General features: G+C 45.4%; 1 protein-coding gene across 1 annotated transcript in view; it reads left to right on the forward strand.

The window, feature by feature from the left end:
• BTBD9 (BTB domain containing 9) overlaps positions 1–27340 on the forward strand; it is a gene marked incomplete at its 5' end in the record, with an annotated part of 335693 nt that overhangs the window by 293195 nt on the left and 15158 nt on the right. The window contains one exon of the mRNA XM_084256954.1: positions 26075–26153. Coding sequence (XP_084113080.1) covers positions 26075–26153 — 79 coding nt within the window. The remainder of the gene's footprint in view (positions 1–26074; positions 26154–27340) is intronic.

Genomic DNA, 27340 nt, shown 5'->3' on the forward strand with positions numbered 1-27340 from the left:
GTTCAGAAAATCAATTGTACAAGTAGAGTGTGGAGGCAGTCAAGCCTGAGAGAAGTTTATGTGAAAAAGAGCTGTGGTTTTAGTTGGCCACGAGCTCCGTATGAGGTAATAGTAAGAGAGAGGCTGCTCCAGGCCTCAGGCAGTCTTTGTCTGACCGCCTGGGAGTGCCCCTGTGCCCATGTCATCTTCCTGTTGTGGTCTGTGTCCCTGCAAAGAGCCACATTGAAAGTGACCAGAAGTTGAAGGTTCTGGAAGCTGTTTGAAAGAACTAGGGATAAAACAAGAGCCAGGTAAGGCAAAACCAGGCAAGTTTTGTGACGTTGCACTAAATAAGTTTTTTATTCATTTCTTCAGTACACATTCAGTGAGCATCTACTCTGTGCCAGTTACTTTAAAAAGAAAAAATCTCAGAACTGATGGTGCTTATTTATATAAATAAATAAGTGTTATAAAGCATTCCAGATGCAACTGTAGAAGGCTGCATGAGTAAAGTGGGGATGCAGTGAGGGAAGTGACCGTTTTGCCTGAGGTGTCTTGGTGGAAGCACCTTATGTTGAACCTTGAGAAATGAGTGGGTGCTGGCTGCAGTACCACCTGGTGCAGGGAGAGGCACCTGGGGGTGTTCATGCAGAAGGATCAGTGTATGCAGAAGCATGTGTGAAATTGCTTGTGCACTTGGGTAACTAACATGATTTAACATGACAGAAAGCAGGGCAGGAGGCACAAGGATGGCACATTCTTGGTTCAAGGTTGAGGAGAATTTATCTTACGTTGTGCCCTGGCCACTTCTGAAGTTCAGTGTACCAACATAGAACAAACTGGAGAGAAACTCAAGGGACAAACTGGACCAGCTGGAAATCCCTGGATGCCATCTCAGGGAGTTTAACATTATTCTTTAGGCAGAAGAGAGGGGCAATAGAGCTGTGCTTTGTTCAGGTAGGTTGTTCTTACCACAGCAAATAGAATGGATTGGTTGTGAAAGAGACTGGAGACGAGAAAACCAAGGGTTGACATAGAGGTGATGCGAGGCTAAACCAGAGCCATAGCAGTTGGCACAGAAAGTATTATGAGTGAGAAGCTGCAGTGGGATGCCCCCCTTCAGATAAGACAGGAAAAACCCTTTATAACTCTGTGCTTTCATACCCCAGGGCAGGTAACAGGGCAGAGGTGGGGCAACCAGTCAGCAGGCTGGACTGCTAGGGGCACAACAGTCAGAGGCAGAAGAGTTTTATCTGAGGAAGGTGCCACACATCAGTCTCAAAATACCACTTTTGACAGAACCCACTTATCTCAGGTCTGCCTGCTAGTCACAGACGAGGTGCCTGAGTCTCCAGGTGGAGAGACAGCCAGCCCCACTGGGCTGCCTTCTTCGTTACACTCTCACTCACAGCTCCATCAGCAGGAGGAGCTACAGGCACAAAGGACAGTGATCTCTCATCTTTTCATAGACTGGAAACTGACTGCAGTTGTCTTTTAGGCCTCTTCTGACATACTCTTGAACCTGTCCATCTACAGCTAACTCAGCCTGACGCTGAGGCCAGTCAGCCCTCCATCTCAGTTGCCTTCTGCTGTGGATCGTTCCCTCCTGCCCTCCAGAGCAGAGGGGTCACAAAGACAGTGGCTGCTGTGTGTCAAGGGCTCATCGCATTCAGCCAGGTATCACTCTGTGTGGCTCTTTATTCTCTGGCTGTTTATAAGAGGCTCATTCTTTAGCCTTTCAAGAATCTTTGCATTAGAAATACAAGAAATTTGAAGCCAGAGAGAAGAATGTAAGCTGTGAACCACATTAATGAATATGTGCCCTAAAACAACACTAAGTGATAACACTAATGACTAGAACCAGGACTTCAAAGCACAACTCCCCCAGAGTGTTCTCATTTGGAGAGCTATCGGGATCCCAGAACTCTTGAAAAACTTAAAGAAAGGAAGTGCCTTTCTTTACCCGCCTCTCTCGAGGTTGTCCTGCTTCTCCTTTCAGCACAGCATTTGTTTCCCTATTAAGTGACTCTGCACTGGGGGCTGGAGGCACACATTGGAAGAAAAAGCCACTCCAGGACACACTTGTTAACTGGTAACCCTCACACTGCCCAAATGTCTGCTTGTCTCAGCTGTGAAATCCTGGGTCAAATTGTGTTATAAAGTCGATTGCTTCCAAAGCAGCCCTGCTGTCCTCAGGTCTTTGTTTTATTCAAGGCTGCTCTGTCAGCGGTGGGCTCTCCTTTGATGGGCCACAGCAGTGTTTTTCATGCCTAACTAGTGTTTTAATGTTTGTGAGATACTGTGGCTAATTGGATCCCCATGGTACCATAAATGGCTTTAGAAGCCTCATGTCAGGGGAAGTAACTCTGTTATTGTGTGTGTGTGTGTCCTTTTGTGCATGGGTGTGTAAACATGTGCCTTCACAACTGAGCAAGCACCTTAAGATGTTAGTGTTCTTTGGCCCAGATTTCAGGTTTGACAGTTGTGAATACTTGTTTTCTTGAAGTCAAAAATTTGGCCTTCCTCTTGTTCCTCTCAAACGCTTTTGTTGTGGGTTATTCTGGGATCAGTCAGAGCTTCCCAGCCAGACTCCTCTTGACCACACATCATGTCTGATTCACATCTTACCTAGTCCACACTCACAGATCTGTGATGAGCCTCCACCATCCTGCTGGCTGCTTTGTGCCACCCAGTGTATATAGACTTTCCTTTTGAAAGTTTGCAGCAGCAGCAAACCTCTCTACTCTCTCATCTCTGTAGCACTCTGCTCAGTTACTGTGAAAGCTTCTGAATATTCAAGTAACCCATTGCTATGTAACTCAGTAGCCTCTCACTCATTCCTTGTAACCTGAGCAAGCCTAACGAACATTCCTATTGATGGAGTCCAGAGAGGACATGTTAGGGCAGGTGTTGATAGCAAGGCACAGGTAGGGGGTAGTAATAGCTAAGTACTTTGAGGCAAGACAGATGAGTGTCTTTTAGGATTTTGGATACCTGAGCATTAGAGGAGCTAATCCACCTCAGGCCTTCAACAGCCTTGCAGTCACTTCCAACCTGTGAACTGTGCCTGCTCACCGAGAGCGCTAGTGCTATTTTTCTTCTCTATTTATGAATGTATGATGTCTGTGTGAAATGAGCTGGTGCACATGGCACTAATCTCTGGCGGTGAACTCTGTATACATGTAAGATATCAGTAGGTCTCCAACTAGATCGTAAGCTCCTAGAAGTACAAGGTTGTTCCTGATGCTTCTTTGCACTCTCAGAGGTAGTTGCTAATCTCAAGGTCAAGTTAGCCTCCTGTGTTATTCTCTCTCATAGCACTGTGTTCTTGTTTTCCTCTACCACACCTGTCACAATTTATAATTTTATGTCATTTGTAATTTTTTCTAGGCTTTAAGTTCCATGAAAGTAGGGACCCTCTCTGCTCTGTTCATATCTACATTCCTGGCACCCATGTAATGCCTAGCACATGACTTTTTTTTTTTTTTTTTTTTTTTTTTAGTTACTAAAAGAATGACTCCCTAGGAAGACATCAGTAAGTTTAGGAACAGAAGATGTCTCTGTTCCCCTAGATCTTACCAACTGGGGAAGTCCTTGGCCTTCACCTTCAGGTTCTGCTGGGCTAGCTTCCTAATGTACCCTGAGCATTCTGCCTCTTCCCATTACCTCTGAATTTGGCTGCTGGTGACTTGATTCAAATGAGTCTCAGGGCCTGTAGGATACATTACAGGGTAGGAAGTGGCAGCAACCTTAGCTGATTTGCTCTTGTTCCATTTGCTCATGCTGTTACGAGAGAAGAAGGGATGGATGGCTTTGGGGCCCCAGGTATGGAGGCGTAGGTAATTGGCATCTGACCAAGCATGTAGAAACAAATGCAAAGGCTGCTCTGGGCACCCCCCATGGAGAAAGTATGGTCTTTCATATCCTCCTGTCCCTGGTGGTGATGCGTGCCCCTCTTATCAGGGAAATCATTAGGACATATAGCGCCATGTACCAGCCAGAGTGGCATCAGAAGTTAGTGACTTTAAATTAAATGTGGCTTTCTGACCCACATTAATGGATTTACCCTAAGCAAATTGTAGAATTGCAGCATCACATTTCATTATTACCTTGAAATTACAATTTCATTCCGAATGACCAAGTCTTGTAAGTAGTATAAGCACCGCTGACACACATACTCTGAAACAAGCTCCAGATTAAACTGCTGGTTTGTAATGGGTGATACTTGGATAACTCTGATTAAACATATAAATCACGTCTAATGCTATACATCTGAAACTTATATAACATTATAAACAAATGATACATCAATAAAACTTATTTAAAATTAAATAAATTACAAACATTGGAAATGGGGGGGGGGGGAAGTTGGCTCTGTACTTGAAGCAGCTACATACTGGTTTTGGGCTCAATAAGGATCATTCTCTCTCCCCAGATCTTGATCTTAAGCTTTTTCTGCTACATTTCTACCTTTCTTTTATGGCACTTCTGTACCCCTCTTCGGATCTCCAGGAGACAGTGTGTTCATTTCTGCTGCTTACCTTTGGTGTATACTTTGCATGGCAATTTCTAAAAGCCTCTGTGCCAGTTTTTAAGGGTTTGTTTTTTGTTTTTGTTGTTTTCATCCAACATTGGGTTTGACCCAAAGATCTGCTTCCCATAAGCAGTGACACTGGATTTTTGATAATCCTTTTCTTTCTCATTATGAGATGGCCCTTGTCCAGAAGACTGGTCATGGCCATATGCAAGATTAGGAATATTGCTCAGAAGACCAGGAACTTGCTGTAAGAGACAGGCAGAAAGATCCATCCAAGAAATGTCTATATAGAAAAAGAGGTTATAAAGGCCCTGAGACTCAAATAAATCTTATTACTAAGTTATTCATACCTCAGAATTATAAAGAATTCCCAGCCACTCCAAAAGACTTTAGGAAGACCAAGACAAGAATTTGTGATGCAAGATGAGAAACTGGGAACACGGGGGAAGAAGTGGGAGCTGGGTATACACAGCTTAAAAAGATAAAAAGAGGGGCCTCCCCAGTGGCCTCGGGGTTAAAGTCTCAGCACTACCACGGCGTAGGTCAAAGTGACCTGAGTTCAATCCCCGGCTAGTCGGCAGACCTCTCCTGTCTTGCCCACTGTTCCCCTCAGCAGTGTATTTCAGTAGATCTGCCTCTACTGCTCCCCACTCTGTCTCTGGTGAATCCACTCACTCCCTGCACCTCTGGCCTATACCCCAGTTCTTCTATGCAAAATATAAATAAAATAATAAATGAAAATCTTACAATAAAGTAATAATTCTTTTTAAAAGAAAATAGAGAAGAAAATAACAAAAACAAAGGAAAGACCTAGGAATGTGTGAAGAATTGGGTAAGAAGAGAGATGACTAAATATCTAAGTTCATAACCCTTGTGCAAGAATACCTTCCCTGCTTATAACTGTGATCATTTATTTGGCACTACAGTTTAGTGGAATCACTGAACTGTTAGAATGCTTTAAAATTATCATCTAAAAATCTTCCTCCAAACTCAGGATTAGAACTTTATTTCTGCTGGCTTTCCCACATCACATTTATTGGGAGGGCGGGGGGCTAGGTAAAGAATAAGAAAGTAGTGGGAGGAAAGTTTGAATGGGGTGCCAGGAAGAATACATGTGGACACATACCTGCTTACATGTATGTAAGAAGTACATCTTTGATATATGTTTTCTGCTTTACATTTAATATATGTGGGTTTCCCTGTTTGTGAAAGACAGAGGTGAGTGTTATATGTTCAACTAGAACTATTGAACATTCATGGGGCTCCCCCAGGATGATATATCTCATTTTGTGCGTTATTAAAGTCAGGGTGCTTTTGGTAAATAAATAGAATTATTAATGCTAATTTAGTCCTTCACCCATGTGATTTAATAGCATTTTTATTAATACTTTTAAGCGTTGTATTTCAGTGGCTGCAAATCTTATATTTCAGTGTCAAATGTATCTGAGTCATGGTAAGTGCCTAGTCCAGTCTCTTACCTTCTCTGATTTTCATTTCTTCTTCTTCCAGCCCCTCCCTATACCATAGGGATATTTGGAAGGTAAATGAGATCGTGTCTCTGACAGTACTGCTGGCCTTTAGGGCAGTCTGCAGTATTGTTATTAGGTCATTATTGTTCTCTTCCAAATTGCATCCACGTAATGCTTGTGGCGCCCTTGGTCTAGCTGGACTTTCACTGGCAAATTATTTAAATGTGGTGGCTCATCTTGGGTTGTGCTCAGGGATCACCATGACATTGTGGGGGCAGGAATTTAGTGGTGCTCTCGGCCTGTGTGTCTATATAATGGGGTGTGGGATTTCAGAGATGGAAGCAAAGAGGGTGGCGGTAGCTTCGTGGGGTGGGGGGGTGGATCTTGGACAGGGAGGCTTTGGGACTGGTTGATTGCGGGAAGGCAGGTGCTGATTTACCTGTTTGCCAGTTTATTTTCTTTTGGGAGGCAGTGTTTCAATTTACTGCATTCCTTGGAGGTTTGACATATCAATTAGATGTTATCGACAGTAATAGAGGGGCAGTTGCTGTAAATGTGAAGTTTTTACTGGTAAGCCATGAAATGACACCCCAAGGGACTGTAGCAGAGTGGCGTGATAAATATCGTGTTACCTGCACACGGGCAGAGGGACTGATTAATAGGGGAGGATGATTCTATCTCCTGCACTAAAATGTTATTTATTCATTCACTGTCAATCAAACCTTCTGTTCTAATTGGCTGAAAGGTTAAATCATCAAGATCTGTGCATAAACCAAGTTAAGGTAGGAAGAAAAGCGGTTTTAAATCATAATCAGTAGCTTATTTATTTACTGCATTATTGCATCCCTGTGACCTTGGAGAGACTTTCTCTACTCTCTGGTTACAGTAGCAGCCCTGAGCAAGGGGAACTCGGGTGTGGATGGAGATTGCAGGAAAGGAGGTGTTTGCTGTGCCTGATGAAGGAGCCGAATCTAAAGAAGGAGAGTGAAGGCAGAGAGCTTGGTGCAGTGTTGCCTCAGCATAATTAGACCACTGCTGCCCTTTCTGCAGCATTTTTAATGCATGGCTCTTGTATTGCATGACACTTGTAAAAGAAAGAATTATTTTTGAAAAGACAAATATATTTCCACACTAACAGTTTTATAAAGATGTCAGTGGATAAGCATAGGCATCATTAAATCACATTTTAAAGGCAGGCTTCTCATTGTAATAAATCTGCATTATCAAGTCTTATTTCTGAAATGAATCATACATTGTAAAACTTTATGAGAGTAAAGTAAAAGATCCCTTGTTGGCCTGTACAAGTGTATATTGTCAAGCTGTGCAGAAAGGATAGCTTCAAATCCCAGTGAACACGCCAGTAGGGTTACACCCCTTTCTTAGAAGCAGTATTTCAAGTAACAAGCTACTTTGGGGTGGCAAGGAGCTTTTCACATTGCCAAAGTAGCTTATTCAGAGAAAGCCAAGAGTAAACTTGCATTCAAAAGATCTTTCTACTCAGCCTGGTGCTGCGAAAACACAGCTTGCTCTTCAGAGGGCCTGGTAAAGGTCAGTCTCCCAGAACCACAGGACTGAGGAAGGAGGGCTTGCTTCCCCACCAACACCAGCCTGCCACCCACCTCCTGCGCCCCCTGCTCACTAGCTCCCAACCCACGGCCCTACCCCCGAGAAGCCAAAGCCGTAGCCTAAGAAGTAGACTGTTTTGCCATTATCTTGATGTTTAACGAGCCATTCTGTGGTAGGTCTGGTATGTGGAGCACAGATCACTATGACAGCTCATGAATCTGATACACCTTGTTACCATATTAAATATTGTTAAGATACCATATTAAAAATAAATTAGCCAAAGAGGGTCTAATGGTCGGCCCTTTGGAGAGCCTCTCTGAGATGACATGGGTAGTGAATCCCTTCCTCTTAGTACTTGAAATTATTTGTGTTTATGTGTCTATTTTAGGTCCTCATGTATGTAGAAGTGTCACGAGTATTTCTCGGTGGTTATCTTGGCAAAAATGGCCAACATTATCTGCTTTTCATCTTTTAGTGACTGCTGAGTTCATTTTGTGGTAGGAACACCTGCCTGTCTCAAGATTGTGGGCCTTAGTGATGCTTGGTGAATAACAAAGCTTTGGGGTCATGTTATTCCACAGTCAGATAGCATGTGAGATGCGTGACAAGTCCTAGATGCTGTGATAGAACAGTTTCAAGTCAGAGAAGTAATCAGAAAGATGAAGGTTAAGAACTGGTGTTAGGTGGCAAACTTAGTAAGGAGAGACTATTTAGAGAATAAAGAGAATATTTAGAGAGAGAATAAAGAGAAGTTGATAAAAGTAATGTCTCCATCCTCTGTCTGAAGTAACAGACTGAGCAGCAGTTGGATAATATGTTACTTCTTAGGAGACCTTTCACAAAAAGCTAGTCAGTCACCAGTGACAGCCAGTATTAGCAACCCTGGTGGACAGTCAGTGGGCAGTCACCAGAAATCTTGTCACCAGCTGCTAAGCACTCCTGTAATGGGGAGGAAATGAAATCGTTTAGAAGACATGACTCCTATAGTCCAGCAGGACATAATCCTATACTGTGCTTCTCGACAAACTCTTATCCTGAGCCCCAGACTTGGGAGTCCCATTCTCTAAGATCTTCCAAGGGAGCCCATGTTCCCCAAATGCTGCCTTTCTGCAGAGTGCACACTCGTGCATTTGACTTAACTCTCTCACTGCTATAAGGGATCCCAGACAAGGACTCTCAAAAGTGTTCACACAGCCTGTGCCAGTCTGCTGGTCCCCCAAACCACCTCCTTATCTCCATTTTGACCCAAAGTTGAATGTCACTATCTTTCCCACAAAAGTTACAAAATTAGAGATAAGAAAACGAAAATCATAAAAACAAAGATGCAGCCATCACCCAGTCACATGTTCAGCATTAAATGTGCTGTGTAGAGTGGCATACTTAATTTAGTGTGACTTCATTTCATGAGGTTTTGTCACATCCAAGAAATAGTTCCAAAAGACATTTGTCATCTTCCGTTATAGAATAGAGCAATGGTCCTTCCTAAAGGGTGAAGGGCAAAAATATAGCTATCCTCCCCAAAGCCTTAAAATTTATGTTGTGGGGCCTTTAGGCAAGGGGGACGGAATTGTTATTCATGGCAGTGGTGGTGGGGGGGGGTGGGTAGGGTTTTGTTGTTAATCTTTACTTTAAAGGCTCCTCAGCACAGAGTCAGATCTAGAGTTCTGCTGACTTGATGGGAAGAAAGAAAAAAAAAAATAGCTGAATGACAAAACAGCTGAAATTTCATCCATTTCTCCATCTCACCACCCCGTAGCCTTTCAGGACAACCCGGCAGGACACCAGCGTGATCCTGCTGGGGCCAGAGCCCTACCAAAGAGGGGAGATGAGTAAATCGTCCAGCAACTTTAGGAAAATCTACTTTATGCTTTCACACACTCGGTTGAACTTTTCAAAAATATTGACTAAACAACTTGCCAGCTGTGATTACCAACAGCTCTATTTGACAGTCTTTGACAGAAAGCCAATGGGCATGTGCAACGTCATCTAGCGCTAACAGGGCCTTCATTAGCAGCTGCTGAGGGAGGGAGTGCTCTCCTGCACCCAGAAGAGTGATTCCTGGCCCCTGGTGGTGCTCACTGAAGCATAGGTAAACTGTTTGTTTAGCAAGCCCAGGGGCAGACATGAAGCCTGCCTGTATATCTCCATCACTCTGAGGGTTTTTTATGTTCTGATCTCCAGGAACACAAATAATAGTCTTTCTAAGCCGTTCCAAAATACAAGTGATAGAAAATATCATGGAAAAGGTGAATTGCCAGACAGTAAGCCCTCATGACCGAGAACTTATTCATAAAATGATGACAAATTTATTGCACACATGCACTGCTGGCTTTCTGAGATTAATAGCTGATCTATCTGATTTTAAAGCCTGACAATGGAATCAGAAAGAGTTACTGGTCAGTGTTCTCACCCAACCCTTCACCCAGCAACCTTCCTCCCCGAAAAATAATACAGAAAAATAAGCTGATTTAGCTCCAGCAATAGTCTTACAGTATTTTATTGCAGGAAATTTCCATGTGCCAAGGATAACTTTAACCTTTGTGAATGCAATTTGACTTCTTGGCATCTGCTTTCAACTCTGCAAAACCCTCAGGGCAGGAGACTAGCATAGTGAATAACTAGGAGTGGATTGAAACACATCCTGAGAAGAAGTCATATTTCTGTGTGTGGCTCTTGGCTGCTTGTTTACTATGAAGTAGTAAAGGAGTCATTGTTTGATGTCCGAACCTTGGGGGCATGAGCAAAATTCAAAGCAGGTGTTAAGAAAGATACTGGGGCCTCCCCGGTGGAGCAGCAGTTGAGCGCTGGGTTGCGAAGCTGCCTGCGGCCTCTGCGGCGCCGGTTCGATCCCCGGCTGCTCCCCGGCCACCGGAGGAGGATCCCACATGGTGCGCAGACCTCTCCTGCCACCCGCTGCTCCCCTCAGCAGTGTACTTCGGTCCTTCTGCCTGCTCTGCTCCCCGCTCTGGCTCTGGTGAATTCTCTCACCCTCCCGCGCTTCTGACTGTACCCAGTGCATGTATAAACAAAACAAACAAACAAATATAATAAATAAATAAATAAAAACATGCCTCTATAAAAAAAAAAAAAAAAGAAAGATACTGCATCACATCTTGGCTATGCATACACACACCCACACCCACACACATGTGAAGCCAAGGTTCACGAAATACAAGGTAGGAATCTCTTGAGGTTGTTGGCCTGGGAGGAACCAGGATTTAAGAGCGAAGTGCCTTGCATGCAGCCTCTCTCTCCCTGACTTTGCTCCGATGACTAATTAAAATGATCTGGCCATACACCCTAGCCTGCCAGACCTCCAGTCTCTCCCCTGCCCAGTTAAACCCCCTGCCTGGCTTAGCATCTGATTTTGTATCATAAACTATCTAAATTACTTCATTTATGTACTTCACATGTGCCCCGGTTGTCTTCTGTCCTGTCCACCCTGCTTTGTGAGCTCACAGGGAACCCACAGGTCTCCTCTTTTCTTCCCCACTGTGACAGTCTAGAGGAAGATTATGGGATGGGCAGCACGGTCAGGGGAAGAGCATTCACTCCTGAAGCTGAGCTAGTGCACAGCGAGACAGGGGAGGGCGGAGTGACTTGGAGCATGCTCATGAAGAGCGAGGGGCCTGCAGGAGAACATGCCTCTTACAAGTCTGGAGAGGGGTCGCTGCCTACAAAGACTGGATCCAGAAAGCCATTGACACCAAGTGACAGGGGTGCTGGTGATTTTTTGTTTTTTTATCAAGAATGCATTTGAGGGCCTCCCTGGTGGTGCAGCAGGTTGAGCGCAGCACTGTGAAGCTATCTGCAGCCTCTGTAGTGTGGGTTTGATTCCCAGTCTGCCAGGGAGATACCCACATGGTGCAGTAGACCTCTCTGGTCTCGCCCGCTGCTCCCCTCAGCAGTGCTTTCGGTCCATCATCTGTTCTGCTCCCCACTCTGTCTCTGGTGAATTCTCTCACCCTCCCGTGCCTCTGGCCTGTACCCCAGCTCTTGTATAAATAAATAAATCTTTAAAAAAAAAAAAAGAAAATTTAAAAAAAATTAGAAAAAAGAATGCATTTGAAAAGGAGGAGAAATTTTTTTTAAAGTTCAACTTTTTTATGAACAGAAAGTGTCCTACAAGCAAGACTCTTCCATGCACCTCTGCCTTACATCAGCTTGCAGGCCATTTGCTGTCTCACTTTAATTGTGTTGAGTGCGGCAGTTTATGCAGATTCCAGGAAGGGCCTTCCTGGGACCTGCCATGAACACTTGTCACCTTTTCCTCACAGCACTCCCACTCAAAGAATCTGAAGTTGAATGGCTCCAGGCCTACCTTGAGTGGCTCCTGTGCTAAGAGCAATGATTTTCATCAGAGAGAAACGTTTTTTTTGTACTCTGAAGATTTTTAAAGCCCTCCCTAGTGCCCCCAATTTCTTATCTGTTCAGCTGCAAATATCAGGCCCTTAATAGTTGGAGAGAGAGTCTATTTTTAAGTTTTTACTGAATATCTCCCCAGTGTTGGGTGCTGAACGAATTTGGCATGTCATCAGATCTGGAATACGCATGGAGCTTAGTGTAATTTTTAGGTATGAAATGGGCCAGATTTGATTCAGCGGTAGTCTGGGGGGTCCTTCTGACTTGTTTAGTAGGATGTACTGTGGTGGGTTTCTGAGGTCAAAGCCAGGTTTTGTTCTGCATGGCTTTTGGATGATTTTCCATAAAAGCAGCCTTTTTTTTTTTTTTTAACTTGAAATTCAGGGGCATTTAGTCCTCATTGTATTCTAAATCCTTTTGGTATTTAAAACACTAGGAAATGAAATTGCCAAATCCTTAACATTTGAAAATTGGCTTCTGCCCATGCCTAGTCCTCACACTTCCAACATGCATCTCGGAGGGAGTGCGCTATGGGTGAGAAATGGAGGTGGCATTGGACAGTCACATGGAGCCAAGGAGGAGGTGGCACTCTCCTTGGAGGTGACAGCCTCTTCAAAGTGAGCCTGTTTTCCTCACAGGCTGAAAAGAGCTGCTCACGTCATTAAATCAATAATTCTGTGGAGCATTGTGCTTGCTGGGGGCTGGGAATCCTTTGGGGAATAACAAATGGAATCTGTCCTCATGCCACCATCCTCCAGAGCTGCCTGCTGGCAGAAACTGTGATCAGCTCTTCTATCCATTCAGTGGAGACCTAGACCCAGGTGGTGGTTATATTTCCGACAAATTTAGTAAAATTCCCAAGCACCTGAGCTAGGCAGTGAGCAATCAAAAGTAGTAACATCCCTAATGAACAACACTGAGCAAATCAAGACATTTGGAGTGTGCAGGGCCATTGGGGAGGAGAGATAAGCCCTCCTTCACCGCCACCCCTGGCCTGGCCTAAAAGTAGCCTGGTCTTTTGGATTAGAACCGTACAACACAGCCCCCAGTGGGTCATTCTCCCCAGCAGCCATTGCTGAGAGAGGACAACGACTAGCCCAGAATCTGTACCACCCACAGAGGGCCCTCGCCCCGAAAGTTCTGTCACCTCTCCTCACATCTGAGGGAGGGCCATGCCTGTGCCCCTTTTTCACACCTTCAAGGACAGGACTCCACAACCTTGGTGACCATGTTGAGTGACTTCTAGTATCCCTAATGAGCCAAGAGTTCCTACTTAGTTGCCAGAACTGGCAAGTTGCTGATTTCCCCTCTGCACAGCAGCTAGTAGTGGACCCAATCACATCAAAAGTGTCAGTTGGCGGATCCAGCACAGTGACACTTTGCCTGTCTCCTGAAGCCTGGGCCATTGTTTATTTCCAGGGACAGCTGGGAACTGTGGCTTCCCAAACAAGTGGCAGCAAAAGTCCCTATACTTATTAGCTACCCCAGCACACCCCTAGCCAGCCCCTTCCTGCTTGTTCTGACCAGCTCAGGGACTAGGTGGTGGTATTTACTCTTTGGGAGAGGGGGGTGAATTTTTGTCTCTGATGTGGACTTAGAACCATAGGAGTAATGAATTGCGTATGAAAAAGATGATCTTAGACTAATGGATAATCCTTCAAAATCAGACAAGGTTGAACCAAAGTGAATTTTTTTTTTTTTTTACAAAATCCATAGTTATTGGAGTCTTTAAGAATTCCAAAGGGCCTCCCCAGTGGTGCAACAGGTTGAGCACCACACTGTGAAGCTGTCCGCAGCCTCTGCAGCATGGGTTCAATTCCCAGCCAGCCAGGGAGAAACCCACATGGCGCGGCAGACCTCTGTTATCTTGCCCGCTGCTCCCCTCAGCAGTGTCTTTGGTCCATCTGCCTGTTCTGCTCCCCACTCTGTCTCTGGTAAATTCTCTCACCCTCCAGCACCTCTGACGATACCCCAGTTCTTGCATAAATAAATAAATCTTTAAAAAAAAAAAAAAAAGAATACCAAAGACATTGACAGAACCTGGAGAATTTGGGGTGAGGACCTCCAATTTCCCACTGGAGCTCATGAATTGGTTGTTGGAGTCCTTTGAGGCTGTAAGGTCTCTAAACTCTGAGCAGGATTTTCTTGGATAGTAGCTATTTTCAGAACCCATTTCATATTCCCCCATTTATTGAAAAATCTTCAGAGGGGTGAACTTTGCAATACAACATCTTTGTACATGAAAAGCTGCATTGGCCAGCTTGCCAGAAAAACTTTAGAACAAAGCCTCCTGAAGAATGCCTTTTGCCCTGATGAGGAAGTGGAAGAGAGTTATTAGCCAAAGAATTCTATGCCCTGTGGCCCCAGTGAAGTTTGGGAAGATCTGTAGGGACTGTGTGCGGTCTGCAGTGGACACATTCGCCCTTCGAAGAGCCCCGGCTTTCTCATTCCTATCTGATGGGCTCTGGGAGGAGGCAGATAATAGGCAAGGGTAAAGGTCATTAATTATAAGATCCAAGTGTGACAGAAACCCTATTAGAAGGTAGAAAGAACATATCTCAGGCCTCCCTGGTGGCGCAGGTGGTTGAGCACTGTACTGTGAAGCTGTCCGCAGCCTCTGCAGCGCGGATTCAATCCCGGCAGGCTGGCAAGAATCCCACATGGCGAAGCAGACCTCTCTTGTCTCGCCCACTGCTCCCCTCAGTAGTGTATTTCTTCAGTCTGCCTGTTATGTTCCCCGCTCTGTCTCCAGTGAATCCTCTCACACTCACGCACATCTGGACTGTACCCCGGTTCTTGTATAAAAATGAATAAATAAATAAAATCTTCAAAAAGAAAGAAAGAAAGAAGAAACACATCTCTTCAGAAGGCATACCAGACAGTTAGAATTGTTTCAACAGACTTTAAATTTGCAAAGGAAACCATTAAACCTTGTATGAAAGAAATGCCAGGGCAAGAGGGTGCTTTAGAGACACTAAGTTGGTGACTGGGCCTCCCACCCACATGTAGCTGCACTCACATGGATGAGTACACACCCGCACCCCAGCGCCAACTCCCACCTCCATTTGTGTACAAACATGAATCTAAAGCCAGCAAGAAACAGGAATTTTCTTTTCTTCTGCCTGATATTCAAAACCACTGTGTTTCTAACGCAGCTGCTGCAAGAGAGAGGCGCTTGGCCCCAGAGTCTGTTTGTATGTTTGAGCCGAGAAAGCGATTTTTGTTGCAAGGAGCTCTAAGTGAGACAGACAGAGTCAGAGAATAAGAGAGAGAGAGAGATAATTATCTAAATTATGTTCGTGCTATTATCGAAGACGAATATAGTTAAAATGTAATTAAATATGACGGGCTAGCAGGATGTAAGCCAAACTTTGGAATGCTAATCATCAATTACTGCATCCCCTTAGGGGAATCAAGGAGCTCTATATGGCAGAAAGTAGGAGCGGGGAGCTTGGGATGGGGGAGTGAGAGAGTTGTAGAGGACTATAACAGCCCCCTTGTCTCCCCGCTTGTCTCCCCGCTTGTCTCCCCGCATATGCTCATTCAAACCCTCCATGAAAGTCCCCAGACACACACCTTTCTGTTGTTACCACGGGGTTTGAAGTTTCCAGCTCAACCCATGTCAGGAGCTGGCAGGAGGGGCCTGACCTTCTCTTTCCGATTAAATGCCTCTAAAGGGAAAATAATTTTGCAAGCAAGGAAGGTAACACCCAGGACCAGCTCACATTAAAGCAGTAGATGCAAGTACACTCACCAAAGAGAAGCCTGGTGTCCCTCTGCCAGAGATGTAAAATGTCCCCTGAAGTCCTAGCCTATTCTAGCAAGCGGCTTCCCACCAACCATCCTGAGCCCAAAAGGGACTTCACCTTGGCTAAACTGTGAATTCTCCTGAGGAGTTTGAATAGGACTCAGCCAGGGCCCAGCCCCAGAGGTTCTGGTTAATCAGTCTGGGGTGTATTCTGGGAGTTGGAAGGTTTTAGAAGCTTCACAGCCTGTTCCCATATGCAGCTTTGGGCTGAGAATCCCCTGGTCTAGCTGGAGCCAGATAACTGACTGTAGCCGCGGGAAAGGCTGGCGGCAGACACTGAAGACTGATGTCTGTCCAGAAACCGCCTTGTACCTGTCTCCAGGCCAAGAAGGTGTAAATGAAGGTACAGGAAGATTGTTTTAATCTAATGCTGGAATTTTGAAGTTGGTGGAATTCCTGTACAGGGTTAGAAATATAATTATTCCATTTAACACTGCCTGAGCTCTATGGCAGAAACCTGGCCACCTCCCCAGGGCAGGTGGGTGATAGGAGTGAGGGAAACAGGCCTCCCAAGGGTGACAAGACCTCCAGAAGCTACAGATCCGAGTCTATTACAGTCACCTCAGCTCTAGCCAGTGTTGTCATCACAGAAAGATGCCAAGGATGCCAGATCTTCTAGTTTTATAAGAGGAACCATAAATTTGTGTTTTTATATAAAATCCCCCAACTTCCAAGTGGCAGCAAACTCAAAGTTTTTAAAATACTCAGTAAACCAGCAAAATATGTCTGTGCACCTCCTGTGTTGGACTCGTGATCTCAGTAAACATTGGACTGTTCAGCATGTGATAAGTGATCACAGATCCCAGTGACTCCTAACAAATTCTTTTCCTGCCACCGCAGGTTTACAGTCAGGTTACACAAACTTGGCACCGTTTTTCCTCAACTGGGCATGCCAGGCTCAATAAATAGCTGTTGAATGGACTGACTGGGTGAATGGAGCAAGCCCAGAATCCCCCATAAATCAGGGCAGCGAGACAGCTATAAAATCCGGTTAAGCATACTACAAGACAAAAGAACTTCCTCGTGGTGCCAGATTAGATGCTGAGCCTGCAGCAACTTCTGTCTAGACTGGCGACAGAGATCTGGAAACTGGGAGCTCTTTAGAAGGGGTAAAGCAGGCTCTGGACTAACTGTGTTCGTCTGCTGCCTAGGATACCCTCTCTTCTCTGCCTCTGGGGCAGGTAAGGGATCCCAGGATGTAGGAGTCTGGGAGGCAGCAGGAAAGACATGCAGGGCCCAGTTTAAGGGCAGTTACAAGGTAAAATTTCCCACCTCCCCAGTATGGTACAAACTACACTGTACATTTTCAGATATGATTAAAGAGATGAATGGTCCTTGGCCCATCACAAGGGCAGCAAAGAGCAAGAAGAGCAAGCTGGGGAGCTGGCAGGCAACGGGGGGTCATCTGGAGGGGTGCACTCCTGAAGAACTGTCAGCTGACCCTTCAGTCCCTCACACAAAGCCTCTGGTGCCCACAGGCCGCAACTCCACAGGAGTCCAGAAGGGTGCTGCAGCTGTTAGGGAATAGCTTTATCAGTCCCTCCCTTTTGGAAAATCTTTTCCAAAGGTTTATGTTTGCCATCCAGCACAGGCTCCACTCCTTTTCTTGACTTTTTTTTTTTTTTTTTGAACTTCCAAATTTTTATCAAAGTCACACATGTGCGTAGTTTTAAGTCAAGTCGAACCACAAGGCTTATAACAAAAAGCAGCAGTCCTCTGTGTTACCCTTCCCTACCGTAAGTCCTAATCCCTGGGGACAACTGCCGTTCTTTTTCCTCTTTAAACATTTTTTTCAATATTTTGAAAAGATAATCCATTCAAAGAAAATATATTTAATATGGTTTCAAAATCCAGAACGGTAGGCAGTGAAATGTCTCCCTCCCACCTCTTCCTCCAGAGATGATAGTTGATGCATAAACAAATGTGTGTTCTCACCTCGTTTTTTTAAAAACACATCTTTCTATACCTTAGAGATGTCTGATCCCTCCCCGTCCCTCCTCATGCCACCTCCTCCCTTCCCCAGCTGGGTAGTCTTTCACCACCAGGATAGAGATGAACCGTAATTTATTTAACCAATCCCCAGTGATGAGCATTTAGGTTGTTTCTGTTCTCTTGCTGTTCAAACAATGCTGCAGTACAATCCCTGTCCCTGCTGCAGTCCCATGCTGTGAGCCGTGCATAAGCTCCTAAGTGATGGTGGAGGGAGGAATTGCTAGCTCTCGGAGGGGTATGTACATTTAAAACGCCACTAGTTGGAAGTATGTTCAATTTACACTTCCCCCAGCAGGGTGTGAAGAAAGTGCCTGTGTCCCCACTATTCCCACATGCCAGGTGATCAAACTTAGATTTTGAGGCATACATGTTCATCTTTTTTAAACCTTCTTTTGCTCTTTAACTTCACGTTTCTAAATTTATATGCTTATTCTACTCTTTATTCTGTTACCAAAATTGTCTGTTCCCTTCCTACTTTGAATGATAAGGATATCACTTCCTTAGGGGTTTACACTGCCCCCTCCAAGCATGCTCCTCACCTAACTCATTCTCCCACTCTAGTCAAATCACAGTTTTTCTTTCTGTCAATTACCGTGGGCCTTGACATGACTATGTAACTGTTGTTCAGAGTACGCTGGAAATCACCTTTCTTTCCTCTTTCATATGTCTTTCCTGGTGTCAAAAATTACTTCATTTTCTACATCTGTATCATTCATTAATTTTCTTGGTACTCATCACTAGTTCTTCCCACTATCTTGGATAGAGTCAGATTCCCTTGGAAAATCTGTTTTCCCCACTGCACCACCCACTTGGAATCCCTGATTGCTCTCCAGTCCTGTCCATAGCTCTGGAATCTCCCTTCCCACCATCCTGGGAACACCCCTTGCCCCTATTCTGTGTCAGATCCTCTGTTTGCTGGATTACATAATTTTTTTTGGTCTTAGTTAATTCTTTGTTTTGGTGGAGCTCATTTTCTGGTAGTTTCTTGGGAGGCACTAGTGAGAAAGTTTTTGAGATTTATGCCTGAATTCAACTTTATCTCAATAAAAAATTAAGGATTTTTTTTAAAGTTCCATTTGTCTCTCCTAACACTCGACTGGTAGTCTCACTGGGAAGAGCCCTATGACTGGGAGCTGATTTCTCCCTCAGCATTTGGAAGAAGGGCTCCGTTATCTTTAATTGCCAGTGTTGCTTTTGAAAAATGTCATGTGATTCTGGTTCCCGCATCTTTGTGTCCACCTGCATTTCCCTCTCCAGAAACATTTAAGATCATCTCAGTCTCTCAGTAATAGGCTTTTGTGTGGCTGTTTTCTCACTTACTGTGGTGACTGCTCGGTGGCTTTTTTAGCTTTTTTAAACATATTCTTTGTATCGGGGAAAATTTTTGTGTTTCTTTCGCAGTTTTCCAGCTTGTATCTCCTCTGCTCTTTTTTCCTTTTTATCTACTCTTAGTTTGACCTCTTAGTTTCATCATTTCATCCTCTTACACTGTTTCTTCTATTTTCTATGTCATTTTGTTTGACATTCTGTGACATTACTACAACTTAAGCTTCTAATTATTTGTTGATTTATTTCAACCCATAGTTTTAATTTACAAGAGCATCTTTTGGTTCTCTGAATATTTCTCATTTTATTCTCATTTCAAGGACAAAATAATGCTTTCCTTTTTTTTAGCCATAAATGTTTGGTTTTTTTTTTGTTTTTTTTTTAATTTTTTCCTCCTCTGAAGTTTTAGTCTGCCTTCTGGATTATGTCTTATCCTCTCAGTTATTTTCTTTCTGTGTACCCCTGGTCTTTGTCTTTCTTTGTTGATCCTTAACAGACTGTTCACCTTAAACATTAGGCTTTAAGGAAGTTGGCTGGAAGCTTTTGTATGTGGATGAGTTTGTGATATTCATTGAAGGTTCTCACTCCGGAGCAGACAGGAGCAGACATTTCGTTGGGAGGCCCCTGCCCACTCACTCAGACGCAGCACACTGGCCACCTGCTGCTCCCCTCATTGGAGCTCTTCCAAATCTGCATGACCACTTCCTCATTCATGTAGTCCCAGCCCAGTTCTCACCAGAAAGAGCTTCCTTAAATATGTTATCTAAAGCAGTGTGCCCCTCGCCTACTTACACAGCTATCTTTTTCTCCATTGCCCTTCTTTCACTCTAATAAATGTCATTATTTATTTCTTCTCCTGGTAGAATGTAAGCTTCTTAAGGACAAAGGGTAAACAGGGCCTGTGCCTCAGAAAGCCCTAGATAGATATTTCTGGCAGGAAGGATGGAGGAACAGGGAGAAGGAAGATAGAACAGTCTCTCTAGGTCTTTCCTCTTGGGCTGATCTGAGTCTCCAGAGGATGCTCCAGTATCCTGCCTGGGGGTCAAGCCTGGGTCATAGAGTCCTGAAAGCTGAGCAGGTGTAGGGGACTGACTGGAAGTGTCACCTCTGGGATATTCACTTCCATGAGGTTCCCCGCTCTCAACTGCTACAGGATCCCACCCTCTCCTGTGCCCCCAGAGCTAAACCCTCCCTGTTCAATTACTTCATACTGGATTCCCTGCCTCCTACCAATGGGTGGGGGGGTGGGGGCGGTTTGTCCCCCTGTGCAGGAAGGAGAGGGAGCTTGGGGAATCCATCTGCTCCTTTACCTGCTTTCAACCAGTGTTCAGCCCCCTGCCCACCCCCACCTTCAGAGGTGGCTGGTGGCCCAAGGACATGAGCCTTTGGAGCCATCTGCACTATGAATCCAACACTGGGTGTTTTCTCTCAAGTGTTGACATGGAGAGATAGTAACATCTCATCCCTTCCCTGTCTTATGCCTCTGTGTGTGTGTGTGTGTGTGTGTGTGTGTGTGTTGCATTTGATATGAAGCACACTTCCTTACTGCTCTTTAGTGGAGGGAGCAAAGACAAGCCCTTGTGACCAGTTTGCCATGTTTGACTTCTTGTCTGGTCCTGGCCAAATGCTTTCTTATCTCCAGCTTCCCAGTGTTCACTGGCCTGCTACAGAAAATTCTAACATATGCCTTCTATTGATGGCATAGATAGCAGAGTCACATCATTTTTCAAAGCTCAAAAAACCACAACCCTGGCATAGGATTCTCAGGTCCCCAGAGAAGGCAGGACAAGGCTTGGGATGGAAAGCCATTCTCGGCTGAGCTCTGCTGCAGTTCTTCCTCCTTTTCGCCCTTGGTGCCTTGCATTGGTCTCACCCAGAGCCCCTTAGCAGACCCTTACAGTGGCAACTGCACTGTCCTCCCTGAGCCAACTCTCTCCTGTCTTCCCTGTGCTTCTGACAACAGCATAGCTGTCCACAGACCACGACACCCCCTGGCAGATCCACACCCCACTGAGCTACTAACTCCAGCTCCCCCCTAATTTTTTCATTTGCAGTTGAGTTAATTCTACCTCCTGCACATTTTTTCTCACATCAACATAGACACACTTTAATCTCTTCTCTCTTTTTTCATTTATTTCAAGAATGGCTTAAAGTACAGAAAAGGATAAGAAATAATATAACATTCACTCACAGTCGTCACCAGAATTGACTGTAGTTAATATTTCTCACATACACTTCAAGTCTTCTTTATTTTAATCAAAGGAACCAAACATTCCAGTTTACGTTGAAGTGTCCTCTGTTCCCGTCAGTGGTCCCGTTCCTCACCCTCTCCTCGGAGACCGCCGTCATCATCTGTCCTTCCAGAATGTCTTTGAAATGTTTTGTGAGCATGTATGTTTTCATGAATAATGTGTACAGTTTCATGCGTGCATATGGCCCTATATGGGATAGACTGTCCAAGAGCTTGCTTTTCAGTAATGCTTCTGTGTTCAGATCTCTCCACGCTGATCTGTATGGAGACAGACCTGCTGAACCTCCATAGAGACAGATAGTAGCACCCGGTCACTATATCCTTCCCACATGCCAGCACTGTGTGTTTTCTCATTGAATCCTCACCACCCTGAACGGCAAGTGTGGAACTATTATCAATGCCACTTCACATGGGAAACAACTTCAAGGGCTTGTTACTCCTCTGAAGTCAGCTTGTGATCCCCTCGCATGTGCTCTCCAGCCCCAGAGTCATTGCAGAGACGCATGCGTGAGGTATGTGAATCCTGTATGGCTTCAGTGACAGGGAACCACTGCCCAGCTCTCAATTACTAGAAAGTTCCTTATTGTAACCTTTGCCGGAAAGAGTACAAACTAACAGCCATTAAATCTGCCTTCTGCAGCTGGCAGCCCTGCGATGTTGACAGTTGCTTATCTTTCCTCTGCCACCATGCCATAACCTCAGAAATGGGGTTCTGATCAGCTGCCTACCTGCCTAACAGGTTGTGCTGGGAACGATATGTCACAGATCTTGATCATGAAGCACTTTGTAAGCCGCACGGTGGTCTGCAGACAGGAGAGACTTCTGGGGTGACAGGTCCTGGCCTACCTTTTCACTCTCCTTAATAACAGACGTCCAACCATATGCCAGCTACATCCCCATGATTCTGAATGCATTGCAGTATTTAATCCTCATTCTGCAAGCAGCAGTTTTAGAGAGATTGTTGTAAATTTCTTGTTTTTCTGGCTTATTTAATTACTACTATGGTAACAACATCATTTTTTCTTCCTTTTTTAAAAAAGCCATACATATATAGCTTTTCAGCCTCATTATGGGTTAAATTGAGCTTTATGGGTGGGTCTGGGAACCATATCAAAATTTATAGCTTTATTTTTCTAGATAAATTGCTTCTAAGCTTCAAACAACCAATTATAAGGGAAGTTTTGGAACACAACCAGTTTGAGAGTTGGGACCCCTGTACTGTGCATTGTTCTCTAATTAGTTTGTGGAAGGGTAGCTGATCTCCCCATGGAGATGATCAAGTTCTTCAGGGCAGGCACCACCTCTTGTATGGATCCCCCATAACACTCAGCAGATGCCATACTCAAGAGTATATTCAGCAAATCTGTATTCAAAGCCCAGCTTCCTGTCTGCCTCCAAGAAATGGTGCCTTTGGGTGACCCTGGGAAGCTTACAGAAGTCACTGAACACACCAGCAAACCTGACGACTCACAGATAAGGCCTAGGGAAGCAGTCTTGTCCAGCCCGTTTTCTTTTAACACCTAGTATATGCCAGCAGTGTGCTAGGTGTTTTATATTTGTTAATGTCTTAAGGCCTCACCAAAAATATTTAGGTAATTATTTTTGTTGTTCTCATTCTATAGATGAGGAGACTAAAGCCCAGAGAGGTTAAGCAACTTGCCTAAGCTCACAGAGCTGGTGAAAGTACAAAAGTGAGATTCAAACCCAGCAGCTGGGTGCCCCCTGGTCCAAGAAAGACGAGGATTAAAGCCTGCTGACTTGGCTGTCACTGGTGATCCTCTCAGCTGCAAAGACTGCATGATAATACAGTACGGGCATTTTCTCTTGCTTCAGGTCATGTGATCTATAGCAAAGCTTTGGGTAGCAGGCAAGATAGGTGCATTTTTATAATGCTTACATATACGTTCTACTAAATTCAAACAGTACAGAAAATTACAAAAGTAAAGCAAATGTCTCTTGAAATTCTTCCATCCAAAGCTAAAAATCTTGATCAACATTTTGGTAAACATTCTGCTAGATCCCTCTTTGAATCCCTGTGAGCCTAGATAACATAATTATGTAACCAGGGGAGTGGGTTTTATGAATGTCAGCATGGGACAGGTGACACTGTGACTCAGAAAAGGGGGTGATTTGTCCAGTGGAGAGCAAGCAAGTACCAGAGTTGAAATGTTAATCTGGTGTGGATTTTTCTGGTTTGGGGGTAAGTTCTCTAAGCATGTATTTTTTGACACCTGTCACTTCTGTTCAGACACCTTCCCAGTACCCAGTCCTGGCTCCTTGAGAATTGAATCCACACCCCTGATGCCCCATTGTCTTCCAGGGAGTGTTGTATGCTAGAGAAGAGATCCAGGGTACTTGGCATATGGGGATATTTATACAGCTCTCAATAAAACTTAATGAAAATGGCAGTCAAGCTCCTGCATAGACTAACTGATGGTGGGGGTCATGGTCTCAGCCAAAGCGCCTCTTCCAGATTGCCCACCAATTCCATAATGACTCTGCCCAATGGTAACACTTCGAGTGCCACCTTGTCATTTCCGCACCAAGCGGCATTTAAAGTTGTTTTGAAGATCAGTGGAAATGGAATCTGATATTTGGGGAAGGGACACTTAATACCTCACCCGAACCAACCTTCCTTCCTACTTATACTTTTGGTCTTAGGGGTGGTATCCAGTTTTGCTGGAAATGAAATCATATATTCAACTCTCAAACTGTGTTAGTGCAAATGAACTCTAATGTGATTAGATATTAATGCAGTGTAATGGAGGATTGGTATTAAATCGAGGCCTCCTGATCTTATTACTCCACAAATGCTCCCTCCTGCTCAGGCTGCTGCCCTGCCAGCCCTGCTTTCCCAAGCAGAAATGAGCCCAGGTCCTGAGCCCCTGCAAAAGCCTAGTGTAGGGTGAGAAAAACAAGGAGGAGATACAAAAAGGATCAGCGAGAGAGCTAACGGAGATCAGGTTCTACACCCACTTCTGCCCAGGACCCTTCACAGCGAGACCTCACTTCCTCACTGCATTGTGCCTCCAAGACCCTTTGCAGAGAGGAGGGCTTGGACGCATCACTGGGGGTGGGGAGGGAGTCATAATTTCTAGGCCTGCATACATGCTCAGAGTTGAGGATTGCGAGCTGGCAAGTGTCAGGGTTTACCTTTACATCCAGACAACTTTCTTGGTAGGCATAAAGCTGGCAAGCTCAGAGAGTGAAGTCTTTACTGTATCGCCTACATCCCAGCCCTTTCTCTGAAACTGAGTTGAACATGATGGTGGTCACTTGTCCTGGTTCTCTCTCCCTACTAGAGGGCTGGTCTGAGGAGCAGGTGGTGCATGGACCAGGGTGTGTGCCGTGGCTTTCATTTAGTGTGGCTGGGACTGAAGTCCCTCACACTGTAGCCCCCTGGCTTCCCTGACCTGCTGCAGGAAGGACACACGTCTTTGGTCAGTTACACTGCATGGCTCAAAGTGATAACTGGACCTGTGGGAGCCAGGTCAAGTGGGGAAGCCCCACGCAGCCTCCCCCGGCCCACAGGCTGCATCCCTTCCAGCAGATGCCTCAGGAGCTGCCCGAGGCTGGGAAGACATCAGTCCCCCACCAAGAAAGGGGGCCACAGCTCTGGGAATGGTCAGACAGCATCACCTTCATGTATAAATAATAACATTTTTACAAAGAGAGTGATTTTTCTTACCCAGTTTCCAGAAAACTGCTTTCAGAGGCACAGACTTTGCACACAGGATGGTAACGACTTTTTAATGACCTTAAGGGGCCTGGTGTCCAGGCAGCAGTGAATCAATCTCAGTGGGAGGCTCATGGTGAGAGAGAAGATGGAACACCTGAAACCAAAGGGGGGAAACAAACCACAAATACATACATTTTCTTTGGTAGCATTACTTGGTAATTAGACAATTACAGGAAACAGCTTCCCAGCAGCTGGCATTTTCACTGTGTGAGCGGAGGAGGATGGCAACAACTATGAACTCCTCACATTTATTATAGAAAATATTATTGGAGTTTACAGTCGTGGGTGCCTTGCATGCCTCTGGTGCATTCTGATGAGCTTTGAGCGTTAAACCAAACCCTCTCGGGGTCTCTTTAGGATCTGCTCAGCTAGGTTTTAAATGAGTTGACCCAGCCTCTGCTGATCACTGAGAAATTGCCCTCAAAATACTGAGGCGCCTTTTGAGCCCACCCTGAGACTAATCAGTCCTGAGAATAAACCATTTGGAGGGTGGGGGTGCATTCGTGAGTAGGAAAGGGAGGGGTGGGGACTGTAGGAAAGCCTCTCCTCCCCCAGCTGCCATCACGTGCATGGGGAGTTCGGTCAGAAGAGCCTGGGCCGTGGGGAACCCCACCATGGTGGGGGACCTTGCTTCAAAACTCCTCCTCCCAGACCCTGCCACGCAGGCGTGTCCACCAAACCAACAGTCCTCCAGGCTGTGCCCATTGTGGCCCATCTTACAAATGAGGAAGTAGATTCTGTGAACCTGCCACCTTGGCCACTTTTCTCTTTGGCTGCACTCTAGGCACCATGTGAACTTGGTCCACGCCTTGTGTCTGTGTAGAGAGCTTTCTAAGACTCCCCTGTCATCTTCACTGAAGGGTGGGCTGCCCCCTTAGACAAGACTGTAGAAAACTGCTGCCCCTTCAGCCACACATTAGGTGGAGCCAGGCCCCTGTAATCCCCACAGCACAAGCCTGCCAAGACGGGGGATGGAAGGGCGCCCCCCTCAGTGCAGTCAGCTGTCTGCAGGGCTAACTGCCTATGCTTGTGCTTCCTCTCACAGGTCCTGGCAATCAGTAACTTTTGAAAGACAGCCTGCCTCCTTCATCCGAATCGTTGGAACACACAACACAGCAAATGAGGTAAGGGTCTCCTTTCATGAAAGGTGCCGTGATGTTTCATGATGCTACATCCAGAGTTAAGTGGAACTGTTTGTTCTACCCGCTAATGGCCTGTTGTTCAGACAGCTTGGTACAGAGGAGAGTCCTGCTCTTGCACAGTGGGGATATCATTATCTTTTCTGGATGTCTCTATACTGGCAAATGAAAACCAACCCCTATGGCTTTGTTGATTCTGACCAGCCTCTCTGTGGAATCAGCAACCTCAGAGACCTTGAGAGGTCAAATGCCCTGTCCTCAGAGTCCTCTGCCTTCCCGGACGACAGACATTTCAGAGGTCTCTTGGCCCTTCAAGTGTGGCTTTTAAGGAACCTCAGCCCCACAGGGGGCTGTGGCATATAGTCCTGTAAAACATGAACGCGAGTGTCGAGGAGCAACAGTTCTTTTCCTTGCAGACCTCTCCCTCCCCCAGTGCCGGGCCTGGCTCCCAGGCTGGCAGTCATTCTACTGGGCCATGCTGTGTATAGCTGCTCCTTGGCTTTTAAGGAGGACAGAGTGGTGAGATGTTTGCCCCCACCTTTGGCAGTGCCATTCAGGTGAGGTTTCTGGGCCTCAAATGTTGCCATTCTGTTTCTCTGGAATGGACATGGCTCCATTGAAATGCATGAGGTGCCAACCAGGACTGAGCCTCACACACCTGAATGTGTCACTCCATAGGGCTCCCAGAGGCACTCTGGGATTCATTCAAGCAGGTGTTGAGGAAACATGAGTGTTGAGACCACCCTGCTGTGGACAAAGTCGGCTTCCCACCCTCTTGCTTTTGTAGTCCTACGTGTTCAGTGCGTGCCTCCTAGTGGTGCTGGTCAAAGATGGGAATTGGAAAGAACAGTGAGGTCGAGACTCAAGAGGAAAGTGAAGGCATGAAAGTAGTAACAGCTCTGCAATTTCACCTTCATAGTCTTTCACAGATCCCTAACAGACGACTTCCTGGGTGTGCAATCAGGGCAATTGCAGGGGGCTCCACACCCAGAAGGGGGGCCCTGCACTTGAATTTAAGGCTTTAGGTACCCTCTTGAAATTCCTCATTATTTTGTCTTTGACTTACTTTTTTAAAGGGAAGCCCCGGGGACAGTGGTGCATGCAGCTAGGGCTTGAGCCTTATCAGCTCACGTGCAGGCCGTCCTCTGCCGCTTCCCTGACTCCTGGTGCCA

This window comes from Talpa europaea (genome assembly GCF_964194135.1).
Source record: "Talpa europaea genome assembly, chromosome: 2".
NCBI lineage: Eukaryota > Metazoa > Chordata > Mammalia > Eulipotyphla > Talpidae > Talpa > Talpa europaea.